The sequence below is a fragment of the Rhinolophus ferrumequinum genome, chromosome 11 (genome assembly GCF_004115265.2).
Source record: "Rhinolophus ferrumequinum isolate MPI-CBG mRhiFer1 chromosome 11, mRhiFer1_v1.p, whole genome shotgun sequence".
NCBI lineage: Eukaryota > Metazoa > Chordata > Mammalia > Chiroptera > Rhinolophidae > Rhinolophus > Rhinolophus ferrumequinum.
This window is the reverse complement of record NC_046294.1, coordinates 10331129-10343376: the sequence shown is the minus strand read 5'-3', so window position 1 is coordinate 10343376 and position 12248 is coordinate 10331129. Positions and strand designations below refer to the sequence as shown.

Here is a 12248-nt window from a genome sequence, read left to right as displayed (position 1 = left end):
CAACTATTTGACTTGGAGCTGATGGGTCCTGGAAAAACGCAGTTAAAATAAATAAAAGTTTTTTTAAAAAAGCATAGGAGAAACATATGTATCTATAGCCATTGAAAGAAAGAATATAAAAGAAGACCAATCAGAACTAGGATGCAAAACTAGTTAATGTAATACAAGGCAATACAATTTTTAGAAATTAAAAAAAATATATTTTGAATGTCTTCTAAGGCCTACTTGCCCCTATTACTGGTTTGGGAGCTACCTATGCTTTTCATTGTGTGATCCAACTTACTATGATTACTTTGCAAAGATGTGTGAGTGAGTGCCAGTCATAGGAAAGAAGATACAGATAGGCAGCCCCTGTGACACATGACTGGCTTGCTCAGAGTCATGTTAGGCTTATTTGTGAGAAGTATAAGGTACTAAAATATTGACGGTAGATAGTCATTTTTAAGACACTTCGACTATTTCTTCCAACAACCACCTGTTTGTCAATTTCCAAACTGATGAAAGATTCATCTATAGGGTGATAACATAATGAGCTTTTGCTGTGAAGAAAAAACCTAATTCTCAGCATTTCTGCAACTACCATAGAGGGACAGTTTACTACGTAAATCTTTGAAGAATATAGGGTCAGTGTCAATCACATGTATGATTTGTGCCTAATAGCACACTTAATTTAATTTAGGTATGTACAAACTCCCATGACAGTGTGGCGTATAGCATATTGTCAAGATTGGCAAGAATAATGGAAAAATCAGTGACAAGTTATCTAAATTGCATTAGGAAGGAAACCTTGCCTCCTAAGAATTTTTCTGACCTCTTCATATATTTCTTTCAAAGGCAGGCATTAAGTAAAGTTTTAGATTTGGAACCCCTTACCAATTTATTCAGCACCCTACTTCCGTAGGAGACAATAGCTAGCTATCAATACACCTGAATATCACCGAGCATGCTGCCGTTGTTGCTTTGCTTTTTTTCCCTTCTGCCTTTGAAGACATGCTGGTGGGGATCAGGAGGCATTAATCAGTCAGAACTGTGCAGTGACTGAATTACTTATTGGAATGAGAGGATAGCGCCTTGATTTACTTTCTAGGTTTTGTTAGGCTCCAAAGAGAATTGACAGGCAAGTGTTTTATTGGGACTATAGTTAGAACACATGTAGTAACTAAGGAGACGAATGAGAGTATAGGAAATTTTTCTTATATGGCATCCCAACCCATTGCAACTTAACTTTCCAGCACTGGGTAGAACTGCCACCTTGAATGTACTTTCACTTGACCCAGTGCAGCCCAGTCTGAGGCTTTGCGTACACTCAGTCAAATTGCCAGGCCTTGTGTTGAACCCGACTGTGCATCCTCACTTGAGTGTCCTTTACAGACACATGAGTAAGTTGTATTGCAGTTTTAACTCATAATTGTATATCTGCAGAATTCAAGCCCTGTCCAGCCAGCTGGGAGAACTCTGCCTCCCTAAAGGTTGGCTTGCTAGTCAGGTGTTGCCCCTCCCCTTTCTTAAATGGTCATGTGGAAGTTCTCCAATTTCTGCTCACCAACACGTCCTGTGTGCAGGTAGTACTATCAGCAAGGAGCAAGGGCTACAATTCAAATCACATATCTAAATCACACAAACATACATACACTGAACATTGACTGTCTTCTGTGCAGCTGTGAATATAGAGGGGATTAAGAAATGAAATCCGTGTTCAAAGTATTCTAGTTTGGATGACAAGTTGTGTTACAGTTACTTATATCAATGTCAAAATAAAAAGATAAGGTTTAAACACTATTGCTTTTGCTTTTGTAAAACACGAGGCGGGTATATAGGATGAGATTGAGTCATGTTTTGGGTTATGATTCTAATGCCTTAGGAAGTATAGGACTGGTACTGGCTTGAACAGTCTTTGTTCGCTTGGAAAAAAATCTTTTCAAAATCTGTTTGTCTCTCATTTGAACTTTGTCAAATGAGAGGTATATAAGCTTTGTTTTGTGACTTCTCTCTCGCATTTGTTTTCAAATATATCTGTTTGTATAACTATAATTTATTTTCCAATACCACATGGAATTTGATTATATGAATAAATTACACTTTATGTCTTCATTCTGCTGTTGATCGTTTGGCCTAGAGTATTTTGTTCAATTAACCTTTGTTATTATTGCTGATATATTTGCAATTCATTTATTGCAACAATTTTTTTCCTTCCTTTTCCCCTCTGCTTTTAATAGATGAAGATTTACAGAATCATAATTTGTCTCCTTCAGGAGTTAGCGTGTTGAAGACGAATCATGTCAAATGTACTTGTCAACTTAGTTCATTTAGAAGATAGACAAGTATACTTTTCTCTCTTTCTGTACTTTTTAAAAATAAATAAATATTAGGACTTTTATAGTCAAATTTCAGCTCTTCACTTCCATTGTATGTGGAAATTTTTGCTTTGATTTATTTATTTCCACAGCTGTATGGTATCGTGTAGTATGTCTATCCCACAATTTATTCATCCAGTTTTCTCTTTGTGGACATTTGACATTTAGGTTGTCCTGGTTTCTTTTCCTCTTTTAAATAATTCTGCAATATATTCTTCTGCATGTCTTCTTATTCGTTTGTTTTCTTTTGTTTGTTTTGGATTTTTATCTCTTTCTTTCTTCTTTTTGCCTTCTAGATTATTTCAAATTTGTTTAGTTTTGTCCTTCATTCTATTTTGTCCTCCAGTTTGGAAGTATTGCAATCTAATTTAAGGTTGCTTTTCTTCCTGCTACTTATCATGCATCTTTAAATATTAAAGCTAATAAATCTTTATTTTCTTTCTCAACAAAAGAAGGACCTATGAAATTTAACTCTGATCACCCCCCACCCCAGAAACTCTACTTAATATTTGTCTGGCACACTAAGTCAAAATCTAGCACACTTTCACTTCTTCCAGAGGATAAATGAATCTATTACCAATAATTTTATTACTGACTTACTGAAGATTTCAAAGTAGAGGATAAGAATGGGTTTTACCTTAAAAGTTTCATAGAATTTTCATCCCCAACTTTCATCTCTCTTCAAACTGTTTCCTTTTATAGCAACCATTGTTTCTGGTTCTGGCTGCTGTAGATGTGGCTTCTGCTGTACCCACTCTTTATCCTTCTCCAAAAGTATTCCTGGGAGTACACCACTCCTCTCCTAATGCATTGCAATTTATTTCTGTCTGTTATGTGTAGTCCTGAAGATATCACCCTCTTTGGAATCTATTTTTTTTTAAAAGGAGATGGGGTTATACGATTATGGTTTTTCATATGTGTTGATTTTCTTCCCTGTGAAATAACTGAAATCTAGTTGTTTGGGGATATAATTATGCAGATATTTTAGAAAATAGTGGTAATATGAAAACTCTTCGTATACTATACTTTAAGTTGTGATTATCTTTTACTTACTACAAAGGTCAGAGCTGAATATTCTTTGAGCACTTCCTGAAGATAAATACACATCTGACACTTTGTCATATGATTCTTTCTGCAGTGACAATAACTTGTTCTATGGATTGGATGATGGTCCAAGTTATCCCGCATGCGTACAGCAGACGTGTGTATGTATTCGCTGATGAATTATACCTGGGATCTGGCTGTCCTGTGACTCGGATACAAACATATGAATATCATTTCATATATCCTGTTTATGATTGTGGCATCAGAACACAGGTGAGAATGGTGATTATTTGTAAAAATAACTTATAAATAATTTTCAAATTTTTATGCCTGGTGCTAAAATTGTCATTTTTTTAAAGAACAAGTTTTGTTCCTAGGTATAGTGATTTATGAATAGATAACAGAGTTCCTTACTTATGATTCAGTGAGTTTTGGACCATCTATGTGCACAGGACCTTATAGCACAGATTTACGGACCGGTTAGGGAACTGACTTTAAGCTGTCTTCAGTCTACTATTGTATTTCACTACAGCTGAGCAGAGTTTTATTTTTTTATTTTTGACTTTATTTTTTAAATTTTATTAAATTTATTGGGGTGACATAGGTTAATAAATTTCATTGGATTCTCTTAATGTGGAAGGTCCCCAGTCCGAGCAGGTATAGTCAACATTAGATCATTTGAATCTGCCCATGTACTACCAGGCCATGTGTCAATACGGAGAGTAGATATTCATTGGAATAAAATTTCTTATCGGTTATTTTACTAGGCACAAGTCTTAAACTGTATTGTTATCCTGGGATATTATTTTTTCATAGATTCCCAAATTTAAACACTTTATAATCAGACTACAAAAATACTTCAGGCCAATGACTAATTGTAATAGTCACCTATGAATAAGGTATATCTTTGTTTTAGAAAGAAGGGAACTGGAGCTTCGGAAGGTGCTTCGATAATTGGCCTAGGGACCGCCAGCCGGTTAGTGATTAGATACAAACCAGATGGTTTGCCTCCAAAGCTTGAAACCACTCTATTATTTGACCTCCAAACCATCTTTCTCAAAAGAACTGCTGAAAACCTTTTCATTAGTAAATGTCACAGGTGGCTCTAAGTGGCAGTTTAAGTTGCTTCTAGGGACTATTAAGATTTTTCCCCCCAGACACTTGAAATTCACTCTTCCAGATAACACTCCTTTTCTGTCCCAGTGGGTTGTCCGACCTTTGTACGTACTTAAAAATGACAGCATCCATTTTTGTTTTCTACTTCCTTTTCAAATATGTGTGTGCTTCCTCTGGTACTAGAAATACCTTCTACTCAATCTTTGTGTTCTCCTAGGTTGTTTCAGAGGATACTCTCCTTTTTCAAACTGAGTTATACTATAACCCAAGGAATATACATCGTATTTGTCGTAGAACTGCTTTGGAGTGTTCTGCCTCTAGGTGAGTCCAATAGACCACACCCCTTTGAATGCATTCACTTCACCTTTACTTACTAGATGTTTCTGCAGAGGCATAGATTTTTAGAGACCCATAAGCATAACTCTAAACAAACATCAAGTCAGCATTTACAAAAAAAAATTTTTAATGAATACTCTTGTATTTTTTTAAATGTAATGTTTGTTTTAGAATAAAAACAGACAATCTAGTGTAACTGGGTTGGTTATTTTTTAGTAACTGAGCTACGTTAAATAGTCATAGTAAAATCAAGCATGAAACTTCAGTGCTTTCTCCTTCATAATACTCTTCTGATACATGTCATGGTTCAATACCATGTTAGGAGGAGAGTAAGTGGCTAAAAAATTAAGAGAAAGACAATCTTTCATTTCAATACTAACTCATGGGGATACATGAAGGGAAGGGCTTATCAGCCTAATAATTAAATGCTCCATGCTTGAAATGTGGAACTGAGACATTAAATCCTAAAAGGACCTCACATGAACTTTGAGACCAATGGAATGTTATCCTAATACACTTTAACCACGTCACTGAAACATTTACATAGAGTTATAAATCTGAATAACAAATCTGAAAATCACCTGAAAACCACAGGAAATTTTTATCTTTGTTTAATATATGAAAATAGTTGACACCAAAAAAAAAAAAATTGAGAGTTCAGAGTTAATTAATGTGCAGTATCATTTAGCATGATTAGAGTACTAGGGGGTGGGCAGAATCGGTGTTTTTTATTGTGGTAAAATATACATAAAATGGTAAGTTTTACCTTAATTGTATAGTTTAATGGCATTAAGTGCATTCACATTGTTGAATATCCTTGCTCTTCCCTTTAACTTACTTTATAGGGCAAAACAAAGGCTGAGGGATTTAGTGAAACACACACACACACACACTCCTATCGTGTTTCCCGGAAAATAAGACCTATGTTATAGTAAAATCGGGCCAGGTCTTATATTGATTTTTGCTCCAAAAGACACATCAGAGTTGATTGTCCGGCTAGGTCTTACTTTCGGGGAAACACGGTGTATATCAGCCAATGCCCTAGAGCTATTGTCTTTGCACAGGCTACCAGAACACCAGTGATGACTAATCATTCCCGTTTTGGTAATAATTATTATGTGGTTTTCAGCTTATCTTCCTTAGAAAAAAATGAAGACTAGGTCAACAAAAAAATATGATTAGGTTTTCGGTGCATGAATTTTGCTGCTGTGTACACACACACACACACCTCTATAGCTCCCTTGCCACCACCACACTGGGTCAGACTAAGCTTTTGACAGCTTTTACTTGCCATTCTTAGGATCAATTTGTCTAAGTCCAGGCCTTTTGGTGCTCAACTAGCACAAGCATTATAAGTCATCTATTATCCAGAAGGTACAGGAACTGTTCTGCCCTCTTAAAACACCAAACTGGAAATTATCATAGTGTTACAAGGTGGTAAAAATAACTTGGCCCCAAGTTTATACTCAGAAAGACCTGGTACCAAGTATGCCAACCCTATCTGCTTTCTGTGTTCCTTTTCTTTAGGAAATCATTGTGGCTTACACCAGTGTCTACAGATAATGAAATAAAATTGGATTCCAGTCCCTTTATTGCTGACTTTAAGACAACTCCAGAAGAGTTAGGATTATTAAGTTCTAATTAAACTGATTTCCTCCTTAAGGAAAAATGGAAACTTGGAATTACTATCAAGAATTTTGTTGGAAAAATAATTTTTTTGTACCAAAAAATAATTGATATAGATCTTTTTTTAGGTATCTGATCCCTAAAAAAACCCTAATTCAGTGAAGGTCCTGTTTCAGTGAAGATGTGTTTTTAGATATTATTCATTAGGGATATGGCTTATTAATTTAATGTTAACTGTTAGATGCTTTATGTTACCCACTTAAATTTTATTTTCTGTCCTATATAATTAATTCAGCAGCAATATGTTCTCAATGACATTAGTTTGATCTATTTAACGTGAACCTCCAAAATAAATATTTTTTAGTTAAGAATAAAAAAACAGAGGTATATAAATGTGCCAGAAACTAAAATTTGGGCAGAAATTAAAATTTGATATATTAACTCCCAGGAAAGACAAAGTCCTTTTACGTGAAGATACTCTAACTTGTGTGTGCTCTCTCAATTAAACAGTAAAGTTGGGTCCTAAAAATAACTTAATGTATATCATATTTGAATAATTATTGCAGAAGAAATTAAAGTTACATTCCAGGATTTAAGAACCACTCTCTTAACTGAAATTTGATGTCAGGCTTTCCTTTGTCCCTGATGTGATTCTTCTATACGTGAAATAATTGACTGATGAGGGTCAAGCATAGCCTCATCCTGCCACTTACAAGTAATTCATTAGATGGTCATTTTATCACCTACTTGTGCCACCTTCTTTTCACTCAAGAGGGAGTCTGTCCATGTAATACACCAGAAAATCACTTCTGGCTTGGAGGAGATTTCTTATATCAGTTATGATAATTAAATTATGCCATTAATTATTCAGTACATTTTGGATGAATGTACATTTCGGATGCTCCATCCCTCTGGAAATGGATTTTGCCAAGATATTTGACATTAAGTTTTTAAAAATGCTGTCTTATCATTTTCAATAAAATGCTGCTTATGGCTGTTTACTGGTCAAACAAAGAACTTAAACGTTATCATAACGGGCATCTGCCTTTGCGGTTAATACACTAAGAGGTGACACTTCTGTATGGCTTAATGTGCGAGTATGTCAAGCAATACTACCAGCATGTTGTGACAACTTATTTAATCCTAATAACCCACAGAGTTATGTATTACTATTTGTGTAAAGGTCTTAGTTGCTAAGACCATTACAGGCATTCTGTATGTTTGCACTATTCTCGAAGGTGGGTACGATGAGTTTAAATTTACAAATGCGATAACTGAAGTCTTAGGGTTTAAGTAACTTCCTTGCAGAGCTCTTTCTACACGTCTAAATTAAAAACTAGTATTTTGAATGGATAGCTCTTATTTTTCACTTCCTCATATTTCTTTCCCTCTTTCTCTTAAGGCATTTTCTGTCCTTTTCTTCTTCAGTATTCCATTTGCAATGGCTCTGGCTAAAACGAGGCAGGAGAATCCTCTCTTACCACATCCTCCAGTTATTTCTTCATGGCTTCTGTTTAGGTTTTCTCTGTCCTCGGCCCCTTCTTCAGAGCCTTGGCTCCAGGCTCAGGTCCCAGCCCTGGCCGCAGAGTGCCAGTGCGGTGAGTTCTCCTGGCTGCTGGGCCCCCGCTCGCTTTGTACTCAGTGCCCCAGAGTTCACAGTCTCCCCTCCCCAAGTTGTGCTTCAGTCATGGTATCTGGCCCTCTCTTTTCCTGTGACCAAGTCCCCACATATGCTCCAGTTTTCAAAATTAGCCCTCACCCAGTGTGTTGTGAACATTTCTTCTTTCTCAGGCCCTGCCCCGTGCCCTTCTAAAGGACTGTCATTTCAATCTTCACATGTTCTATATTTCCTTACTCTCTGTCTCTCAGCTCTGATGTTCCCATCAACTATTTCAGGACACATATTTATTTAGAATGATTATATAATTTATCATCTAAACTGGTACACTTTTAAAAGTGAGAGGAGGCGTTTATTAAAATCACACTGGGATAGCAGGCACACCTCTGATTCACTCGACCCAGAACCTAAGTTTTGCACACAGCTTCTCCAGTCACCGTGTGATGTCGGGAAAGCTGGTTAAGATTTCAATGCCGCAGTTTTTTCTTCTGTGGAATCAGGTTAATAGTTGTCCCTATGTCTTGGGTTATTGTGGGGATGAAATAAGTTGATACATGTAAAGCATTTAAAATAGTGACTGGTGCATAGTAAGCATTCAATGAATTTAAGCTACTATTTGCATCATTTTCATACCTATGATGTTGGCAGATTAATTAACCTCTCCAAGCTGGTGAGAATTGAGTGTGATGACACAAGTGACCTCCTTTGTCCTCCAGACATTACGCTTGCTATCTGACTTTGTCTTCTCCCTATGCAAATAACTGTTCTTCCTCCATTCCAGCGCCCTTTCCTACCTCACTACCCATATTTTCTGCTTCTATTTCTTGTTCCAACAATATGTTAAGCACTGTCTCAAAGCCAGAAGACAGTTTCTCCTGGCACCAGTTTCCTAATCAACACGGCACCTTCAGGAAAGCACAGTGAAAGCCGAGAAGCCTCAGACACACATGTAGTTAGCACACTCGTCAGTCCCCCCACAAAACATTTTCACTGACCCCTCTAAAGTGTTGCATAAGGCAATGATACGTTAAGCCTGAGTTAGACGAGGCTGCCCTTTTCTGGAAAAGACACTGTAGCAATCATTATTGTCTCCTGCTCACAACAAGAGGGCTTGAGAGGAAAGACATCTGTCAAGTTCTGAAGCCTCCTAGGTAAACCCTATAGAGTCCCTCCCTTTCTTTATTGTCTCTTAAAGGTGTCACCCAAGTGGGCAACTGAGGATGTCTGCAAAGTTTTCTGCTTGGTTGCTTGTAGGGATATGGAACATCGATCTAGAAGGATAGTTTCCTTTAAAATTTGATCATTACTCTGGTGCCGTGGTAAAAAATGTTAGGTATAATTATGTAGTTATGCATTTGGAGAAATGTAGGCGTGGGCTCACATACACGCAGATGTATACCCCTTAGGTATATTAAATCCTGCACTCATATTAAATGGCGGCCAGCTCTGGTCATGAAGGATGGTCTGGACATTCCTGACGTAGGGAATTTGGTGAGTGAGTTTCTGTATAAACTCAGGGGGACGATATAGGGTAATGATACTCCAGAGGCAGCCAGTTTCTGATTCCTCGCTCCTCAAATTGCTGGCCATGTGGCCTTGGGCAAGTTCCTTAACTCCTCTGATGCTCAGCTCCTCTGATGATGCTTCATCTGTAAAATGGAGAAGATCATAGCAGTCTTACCTTTTCTTATGGGTGTGGTGAGAACTAGATTAGTTAATGTGAGTAAAACACTTAGAACAATGCCTGACAAGCACTAAAAACTAGATAAGTGAACCTAACTGGGAGGTTCTTAGGAAATCTACATTTTTTCCATTAAAAAAAGCTAAGCTATAGAACATAGTTTATTTTACCTGAAGGCTAAAAATTCTCCCTGATATTTAGTTATTTTTAAAAGTCAAGTTAAATAATGTGGTTAGAATAGATTTCCTCCCTCCGGGACTGCTCTGGAATTTCTCTGTGTGAGAGGTTCCAATCCTTGCCAATGTAATTTTCATTATCATCCATCTGGAAGTCACGGCAACATCAGGCTGGACCAAAAATTCACTGATATATTAAACGTAGCTCAGTGTCCACCATATGACAGATACTGAGCTAGGCACTGGAGTTCCAATGGTGACAAGACAGGGAGGTACAAATAAGTACCCAGTCAATTGAGACTCGTAAGTAGAATGAGAAGGGAGGTGGAGGGAATTCTGAGAGTAACTGAAAGGGGTGCTTCATCCATCAAAGTATCATGTGTGGGCTGAGACTCAGTCTGGAAAAAGAGTGGAAATAATCTAAGTGGAGTCTGAGGAGAAGTATGTTTCAGGAGGAGGGGCATAGTACTGAGAAAAGTTCAAGACATTTGAGCTCTTGACACATGGGAAGGCTGAAAGAAATAAAGAAGGCTGGACTGAGCTTTGAGATAGTGAGGGGTGAGGAATGAAGCTGGAGAAACAGTCAAGTAACCTCTGATTATGAAGGAGCCATGCTCCCCACCTTACATACATTTTAGTGCATTTGATATTTTAGCTAAAATATATACATAGTTCCCAGCAGATAAAGTTTAAGGCTGGGCTTTGCAAGATGATGTTTAACATAGATGGGGGAGGGATTTAAAGAAGATTTTCTGTTTCTGGCCATTCTTATTATTATACAGCTTATACAGAATACATCGGGCATTCATTAAAATAGAGTTTGTTGTGAACTTTTTTGATCTTCCCTTATTCCTAGACTCTGTGCCCAGAATTGAGTATGGGAGGTCCGGGCTCCTTGCCGTTTTACCTTTATCAGTGTTTAAATAGAGTATTTACCTTAATGCTGGCATGAAAATCAGTATTGGGAGGAAACTTTTGGGAGGCGTAAAATAGCAATTACCAATATGATGAAGTTAAAGTTAGAATGCGTTCTGACCTTCACCTCTTTAGTGCCTCGATGATTGAATAAGTGTGACATATACCCCCTACAATAAAGAACCAGAAAGGTAAACATTTTCTTGAAAGGAAGTGACATGGGTTTATTTTGACAGAAATGAGTAAAGTTATTAGGAAATTGGATCTGCCATGTAATTTCCAGAGAAAAGTAGAAATTAAGATACTACTCTAAACTCAAAGTCAATAGTTTTGACAGAATTCATCAGTGCTCCATGGGTTTGTGGTTAATCTCACAAAATCCACCTCATCAGTGGTAAAAACATTTTGTAATTATTTTGTCTTGAAGGACACTGCATATCAGGAAGTTACATTGTTCAAGATTAAACATACTGTGTATATTTTAGGAATATGTATTTTTTAGCTATAATGAGTGAGGTAGTTTGGTGGCTCTATGTACAATACTTTAAGTCCTTTTCGACACAAGGCAAATTATAAGTTAAAAGTCAACAGTTACCAGCTCTTTACTAGACTAGGGACTTCATACATTATCAAAGTTTTGCCTTGCAATGTTAATATGAAATTAAGAGTGTTTTCATTTTACAGATGTGAAAACTGCGGTTCCCACTACTAGATCATACAACTAATAAGTGGACATACTTGGGTTTGAACTTGGCTCTCGCATAGTGCTTAAACTCTTTCCACCGTGCTATACTGCTAAGCAGAAAGGGATCTTCCATATAGTACTCTATAGGATAATGATTTTTCAAAATGTCAAACCTTAAAGTAGAAGGTCTCTGTTAGAATATGAACTCACCTATGAGCTGTGTAAATGTGGGTAAATTGGTCAACCTGTCTATGCCTCAATTTTCTCATTTGTAGAATGGGAATAATATTGCAACACAGAGTTGTTGGGAGGATTAAATACATTAACACATTCACAGCAATTAGACAGTACCTGGCACATAGCAGTAAGTACTCAATAAATGATACCTGTTACTGTTACTGGAATGTGGCTAAAGCCATCTTCCTCACATAAGAGATCACTGCTCAATGAAACCATATGTCTGGTTGTCCAGGATTGATTTGAAGAGAGGCAGGGACTATATAATATATAAGTGCATGTAAAAATGAGAAAGGAATTGCTCCTTACTGTTCCAAAGTGAAGTACCCAGGCCTACTACAATGATTTAATGATGTCTACTACTCCAAGACAAAATGGAATTAGACAATGTAAAAAACTCTATTATTCTGCCCTCCTGCCCCATTCATGGAAATTAATTTTGATGTATGACCAGAATCGA

The 12248-nt window shown here is 36.9% G+C and overlaps 1 protein-coding gene across 2 annotated transcripts in view; it reads left to right on the top strand.

Moving 5' to 3' along the window:
* The window catches only part of LOC117030913 (oocyte-secreted protein 2-like), a 51239-nt gene extending 44744 nt beyond the window's left edge, over window positions 1–6495 (top strand). Inside the window, exons 2-4 of one of the 2 annotated variants that reach the window (XM_033121163.1) lie at window positions 3493–3671; window positions 4732–4835; window positions 6378–6495. In XM_033121163.1, the coding sequence (XP_032977054.1) occupies window positions 3493–3671; window positions 4732–4835; window positions 6378–6495 (401 nt within the window). Of the gene's footprint in view, window positions 1–3492; window positions 3672–4731; window positions 4836–6377 lie in introns of those variants that run through there. The other variant, XR_004424456.1, reaches the window with a different exon arrangement.
* The last annotated feature ends 5753 nt before the right edge of the window (window positions 6496–12248 follow it).